General features: G+C 54.9%; 2 protein-coding genes across 2 annotated transcripts in view; both read right to left on the bottom strand.

Annotated features, from left to right (window-relative positions):
• Positions 1–4,142, bottom strand: part of LOC104168942 (antigen-presenting glycoprotein CD1d-like) — a gene marked incomplete at its 3' end in the record, with an annotated part of 5,889 nt that extends 1,747 nt beyond the window's left edge. The window contains exons 1-4 of the mRNA XM_009709721.1: positions 4,070–4,142; positions 2,781–3,038; positions 185–466; positions 5–76 (exon numbers count right to left, since the gene is read on the bottom strand). Coding sequence (XP_009708023.1) covers positions 5–76; positions 185–466; positions 2,781–3,038; positions 4,070–4,142 — 685 coding nt within the window. The remainder of the gene's footprint in view (positions 1–4; positions 77–184; positions 467–2,780; positions 3,039–4,069) is intronic.
• A 1,657-nt stretch (positions 4,143–5,799) lies between these two features.
• The window catches only part of LOC104168943 (antigen-presenting glycoprotein CD1d-like), a 3,807-nt gene continuing 2,747 nt past the window's right edge, over positions 5,800–6,859 (bottom strand). The window contains exons 5-6 of the mRNA XM_009709722.1: positions 6,647–6,680; positions 5,800–5,852 (exon numbers count right to left, since the gene is read on the bottom strand). Coding sequence (XP_009708024.1) covers positions 5,800–5,852; positions 6,647–6,680 — 87 coding nt within the window. The remainder of the gene's footprint in view (positions 5,853–6,646; positions 6,681–6,859) is intronic.

Genomic DNA, 6,859 nt, shown 5'->3' on the forward strand with positions numbered 1-6,859 from the left:
AAGCCGGTGACGCGGCAAACCAGCAGGAGCTGAGCTGGGCTGGGTGTGCGGGTGAAGACTGTGGCCATGGGTGGCTCTGGGGAGCAAAAGCAAGGGGGTGAGGGGAGCCCTGGTGGGGCACTGCTTGGCCCCACTGTGTGTGTGGGGCTTTGGGGTGGCTGTGCCAGGATCAGAGTGGCCTCACCTTGTCTCTCCAGATCTGCCCTCCCATACTCAATGAATTTCTTCATGTGGTCAACACAGGTGACATTGAGAAGGTGCTGCAGGGTCGCAGAGAAGCCGGTGAAGGTGTTGAACTGCCTCTCAACTTGCTCTGCCAGCTCACTCTCCTGCTGCCTCTCCCAGTAGCTGTTATCCACATTGAAGCTGAGGAAATCATGGGCATTGTAGGCGAGATGGTAGAATTTGGTATAGGAGCCATTGGGATACAAGTCGCAGCCCGTTGCGCACTGGAACACAAAAGGGTCTGGGGAAGGACAATGGGCATCATGAGTACAACTTGAGCTGGAGATGGAGGCCAAAATTGCAGCCTTGCACCTGCTTCTTTGAGCACAGCCCTTTGCCCCTTCCCTTTGCACCCCAAGTCATTCTCCCCAGGGAGAAGACATGAAAGGCCAAAGCTCAGTTGGAGTGAAAACTGGCCAGTGTTGTGTCGGACAAGAAAGGTTTTTTAAAGTATGTTAATAGCAAGAGGAGGTCTAAAGAAAACATTGGATGATACTTGTTGAAGATGGTCACCTGATGATGAAAAAGCGGAGGCATTCAGTGCTTTTTTTGCCTCAGTTTTTAATAATACTGATAGACCTTGGGCTGCCCAGTCCTCTGAGTCAGAGGACCATGACTGTGGGAATAGTGACTTTCCATTTGTGGACACTGAAATTGTAAGGGACCAGCTGTACCAGCTGAATGTTCACAAGTCCGTGGAGTGTGATGGGATTCATCCCAGAGTACTGAAGGACCTGGCAGATGTTATGGCAGGACCCCTCTCAATCATCCACCAAAGGTCTTGGGAGTCTGGGGAGGTCCCTGCTGACTGGAAGCTAGCCAGTGTTATTCCAATTTACAAGAAGAGCGTGAGGGAAGACCCTGGAAACTGCAGTCCTGTGAGTCTAACCTCTATCTGGAGAAATTATGAAGAAGATCATACTGAGTGCTATTGAAAGGCATTTAAATGCAGTCACCAGGCACAATCAACATGGCTTCACAAAGGGAAGGTCCTAATTTGATATCCTTCTACAATAAGGTCACCAGCCTCGTGGGTGAGGGGAAGGGGGTGGATGTAGTTTCTCTGAATTTTAGTAAGGCTTTTGATACTGTCCCTCACAGCATCCTTCTGGAAAAGTTGTCCAACTGTGGGATGAGCAGGTTCACGGTGCGCTGGGTGAAGAACTGGCTGAAGGGTGGGGCTCCAAGGGTTGTAGTGAATGGGGCTACCTCTGATTGGTGAGCGGTCACCAGTGGTGTTCCTCAGGGCTCAGTCATTGGACCAGTGCTGTTCAATATATTTTATCAACAATCTGGATGCAGGCATTGAATGCACCATTAGCAAGTTTGCTGATGATACCAAACTGGGAGGTGCTGTTGACTCTCTTGGGACAAGAGATCTTGCAAAGGGGTCTGGACAGATTGGAGCATTGGGCGATTGCCAACGGCATGAAATTTAGCAAGAACAAATGCCAGATTCTGCACTGAGGATGGAGTAACACTAGGCACAAATATAAACTAGGAGAGGAGTGGTTGAAGGGCAACCCTGCAGAAAGGAGTCTGGGGGTGCTGGTTGGCTGCAGGATCAGTATGATACCCTGAGTCAGCAGTGAGCCCTGGCAGCCCAGAAGGCAAACCACATCCTGGGGTCCATCAAACACAGCATAAGCAGCTGGTTGAGAGGTGATTGTCCTGCTGTATTCAGTGTTGGTGTGGCCTCACCTGAGGAACTGTGCATTTCTGGGCCCCACAATTTAAGAAGGAGGTGAAGGTACTCCACTGTGTCCAGAGGACGGCAACAAAGCTGATGAGGGGGCTGGCAGGCCTGTCCTGTGAGGAGCACTGAGGACTCTGGGCTTGTCTCGTTTGGAGAGAAGGAGGCTGAGGGGTGACCTTATTGCTCTCTGCAGCTTCCTGAGATGGGGATGTGGAGAGGGAGGTGCTGATCTCTTTTCCCTGGGATCCACGGCCAAGACCCCTGGGAATGGTTGAAAGCTGTGTCAGGGCAGATTCAGACTTGACATTAGTAAACTTTTCTTTACAGAGGTGGTCGATGAGCCCTGTAGCTTGTCATCCTCGAGCTGCCCCTGCCCATGACAGGGTCAGGAGCCTTGGCAAAGTGGGAAGCACTGCTTTGGAGCAGGCGAGTAGGAGGACAGTGTCACTCTGCCTGGCACCCTCCCCTTAGGTCACCAGCATTGCACCAGAGTGTGGGGCCAGGCGCTTGCTCTGTGTGTCCCATGCCACAGACATGAGTGGAGAGGCCCCTTTGACCTTCTACTGCACTTTCTCAGATGACTTCTCTGGTGTCATTTGTGGTGCCCAGAGAGCAATGGGGGGCTGGTGTGAGGGTGTGAGTAGAGCTAAACGTGGCCAAGGTCTGTGCTGGGGACCAGGATGGCCCCATGTGACCTCTGCACAGGACAGGGTGGTTTAGGGGTCTTGCTGGTGCAGGATAAGGCCCATTCTCTGCCCTCCTGCTAGCCCTAGTTTGGAAAAGCTGTTAGTGGTGGCCCTGAACTCCTTCTCACAGCTGCCTGCCTTGGGTGAGGAAGTGCTGAGCACCTGGTACTCACAGGGTGTCTGGTACAGCCTGGCATCATCGGACAGGGACAGGATGAAGTTGTGCATGTAGATGCTGAACAGGTTTTGCAGGTTCGCCCACTCTGCTGCAGGCAGGGCTGGGTAGACCCATGGGTGGAGGTAGAGGATGTTTGAGGTGTCTTTCTGCAGGGTAGCAAAGATGATGTCCTCCAGGGTGGCCCAGGCTGAAATGTCCACAAAGTTGGTGTTGTGGAAGATGAAGGTTTGGAAAAGGTGGAGTTTACAAAAGCCTGTAGGGAGAGGGAGGAGACAAAGCAGCATAGGGGTGCATGAGGATGCAGGAGGAGGTCAGGAGATTGCTGGCTCCAGTGATGGTTGGTGGACCTGGGAGGAGGGGCGGCTTGCAGTGTCCCCCGGGACAGGCAGGGTAAGATGGGGCAGACAAGCAGGACAGGGGAAATCCCCTGGTTTCACTCAGTTTGCAGTTTCCTTCCATGGCCCCTCTGAGCCTCTCCCTGCTTCTCCTCTAATTTCTTTTTTTTTTTAGCCATCCACCACCCCAATGTGACCTTCTGCGAGCTGTCACTTAGCCATGTGGAAGGGAAGGCAGGGAAGACCTCAGTGCTGATTTGAGGCAATGCTTCCCCGAGAAAGGAGCACTTGTGCCAGGACCTGGATCCACTGGAGACCAGAGCACTGGATGAGGCTCCAGTAGTAAGCAGGGCAGAGTGAAGCCTGTTTTGGAGGAGTGGGTGCCCCCCTCGCCAGGGTGCAGTGAGTGCCTGCTCCCAGAATGGGAAACACAGGCAGGGGATGCAGGTGAAGGCTCATTGTAGCTGTGAGAGAAACCTTTGAGCATTGTTTCTCAGGGAGAGAATGCAGAGGATCCAAGGACCCTTCAATTGCAAGAGAAATGACCCCGCAGGCTGAGGACAGTGCCCAGGTCCTGCTCAAGGGATTGGAGCCCAGTGCAGAGCTGTTATGTTATGAGGGGCTGAGAACCTCAGCTGCTCACAGGCTCTCTGCAGGAGGAAGGCATCTCTGAGGGCACCCCAGCTCCCCAGGCCTGTCTGAGGGACCCCTTGCCCCTTGGCTGCTCAGGCATCTGAACCCCAGCACCAGTGTTGCTGGGCTGGGCACGATGGTGTGGGGTAGAGAACCCCAAGCACGTGGGCAGGGATGGGGCACCTTTGGGTGCTGTGGAGTGCGGCGTGGTCCCGTAGTGATGGGGACAGTGGCCTGTCTGTACCCCTGCAACCTCTGTGGGGTCTTGTAGTGCAGGGATGAGAATAGGTGGGGATAAACCATGGCTTGCACTTACCGTCTGGATCTGCCCATGTCCCAGGGAGGAGGAGGAGAAGGAAGAGCAGGAGGTGGAGGTAAGGGGGCTGCATGGTGCCAGCGGCAAGCGTGCAGGAACAAAAGTAGCAGGAGGAGAAAGGGGCCACAGAAACTGTGACACTTTTCCCCAGGGCTGCTCTGCCTGGGCAGCTCTGGTGGTACCAGCGTCATGGGGCGGCCCTCATAGCCAATGAGGCTGGTGCTGAGGTTTTGGGGAGGGCCTGGCCGGGTGTGTTCCCCAGGGGGAAGTGGGGTGGCTGGCGGAGCGCTGGGCTGAGGTTCTCTGGCCAGCGGCTGCAAGTGCTAGGGGAATTTGGGTGGGTGTGAAGTCGGGGCATCCCTCCTGGCTGCAGCAGCACCCTGACACTCAAGGAGATGTAGGCTGAGCCTGGCCCATGGTGGTCTTCGCCTCCTCCCATGGTAACCCCCAGGGGTTTACTCTGTAGTTCCCTGGCAGAGTATTGGGTTTACATAGAAAGGTTTTGGTAGCAGGGGGCCTGCAGGGGTGACTTCTGTGAGAACATGCCAGAAGCTGCCCCCATGTCCAACAGAGCCAGTTCTGGCCAGCTCCAAGACAGACTTGTGTCTGGCCAAGGCTGAGCCCATCAGCGATGTTAGTAGGTAGTGCCTCTGTGATAACATATTTAAGAAGGGGTAAAAACTGCAACATAGTTAAGAGTGTGTAAAAACTGCTGCACAACAGCAGCTGGGAGAGGGAAGTTAGAATATGTGAGAGAAACAACTATGGACACACTAAAGTCAGTGAAGAAGGAGGAGGAGGAGGAGATGATGGTGCAGAGATGGTGCCTGTGCAGCCCATGGTGAAGACCAAGGTGATGCAAGTTGTCCCCCAGCAGCCCATGGGGGCCCACGCTGGAGCAGATACTTACCTACAGTCTGTGGAGGACCCCATGCCGGAGCAGGGGGATGCCCAAAGGAGCCTGGGACCCCATGGGAAACCTGTGCTGGAGCAGGGTCCTGGCAGGACCTGTGGCCCCATGGAGAGAGGAGCCCAGGCTGGAGCAGGTTTGCTGGCAGGCCCTGTGACCCCGTGACCCTGCGGGGGACCCAGGCTGGCGCAGTCTGTGCCTGAAGGCGTGCACCCCGGGGAAGGGACCCACGCTGGAACAGTTCATGAAGAACTGCATCCTGTGGGAAGGACTCACGTTGGAGAAGTCTGTAGAGGACTGTCTCCTGTGGGTGGGACCCCACACTGGAGCAGGGTGAGGAGGAAGGAGTGGCAGAGACAATGCATAATAAATTGATGGCAATCCCTCTTCCCCATCCCACTGTGCTGCTTGGGAGGAGGAGGTGGAGAAGTCAAGAATGAAGTTGAGCCTGCGAAGAAGGGAGGGGTGGGAGGAAGGTGTTTTTAGATTTGTTCTTATTATCCTACTATGATTTTGATTGGCAATAAATTAAATTAATTTCCCTAAGCTGTGACAGTAATTGCTGAGTGATCTCCCTATCCTTATCTCGACCCAGGAGCCCGTTGTCATATTTTTTCCCTCTTGTCTGGTTGAGGAAGGAGAGTGATAGTTGGTGGACACCTGGTGGCTAGCCAGGGTCAACCCACCACACCACCCTTCTTGGAGGCATGCTGCTCAAGGACAGAGTCCCTCAGAGCCTCAGCATGGCTCTTTCATGGCTGTCAGGCATATTGGAAGGGTGACTGCCCCCCATTCCTCCAAGTTTTTGCAGGGGCCGGAGTCAGGCGTGGGAGTAGGAGTCAGGAGTGGAGGAGATCCCAACACAAAACCATCCTGGACAAAGGATGAGATCAACACTGGAGCCGGAGCGGCTTCACATCTGCTCAAAACACCTCCCTGTGTCAGGGGATTGGAGATGTCACTTGAGTCCTCCCTTCCCCTTCTCTCCCTAGCAAAACAGCTCAAATCCCTCCATCTCTGCCTGGTTTGTGGCCTGTTCCATTCCCTCATCCCACTTAGTGGCCCCATGCTGGTCTGACCCCAGGTTGTCACTGCCCAACTGCCAGAGACAGAGACTGGCCATGGAGATGTCGAGGTGTGGGAGAGGTTGCCGGAAGAATTGCTTCTCCTGACATGCCAGAGGAGGTCGGCCATGTTGCCGGAAGAATTGCTTCTCATGACATGCCAGAGTGTCCAGGAAAAGGGAGTCTTCCTGGCCACAACGTGAGGTCTCTGCAGCACAATGGGGGATTTCCTGGGGGGACCTTTTGAGGAGGAAGGATGGTGAGAGCCACAGGAGCCACGTGCAGCTAGAAAAGTCTGTAGCTCTTTAATGTGGTGGTTTTCCAGAGCAAACCCATGTCAGTGCTGATGGGTCAGGGATGGGATGTGAGACAAGCAGGGAGAGCTGGTGGCGAGGGAGTTTGCTGCTGGGCACACAGCCAGGCCTCAAAGTGTGAATTCCTGGTTCTCCCATATGGCCTCGTCACCTTTCCTGCAAGGGGGGGCCACCGTGAGCTGTGCTTGAGGCCGAGGAGTTCATCCCTGCAGAGCTGCTGCTGCTGCAACCCCTGGCCTGACCCATCTGTTCATAAACATGAGACCAGACGGTGGGAGGAAGACCTCACCTGTACTTCCACCACCAAACGCCCCCGACAGAGCCTGTGGCCACAAGGAGCAGCACTCCTATAATGATGCTGACAGTTGGAGCTGCACTGCGGTTTTCTGGGACAGGGAGAGAAGAGGGCAGCTGTGTGAGTGTGGCAGCACCAGGCAGGAGCTGCCCCTCACAGGGTCAGTGGCTGGGACCCCCCCCCACCCATCTCCACTACGGGGACCCA

This window comes from Cariama cristata, unplaced genomic scaffold (genome assembly GCF_000690535.1).
Source record: "Cariama cristata isolate BGI_N322 unplaced genomic scaffold, ASM69053v1 scaffold911, whole genome shotgun sequence".
Lineage (NCBI taxonomy): Eukaryota > Metazoa > Chordata > Aves > Cariamiformes > Cariamidae > Cariama > Cariama cristata.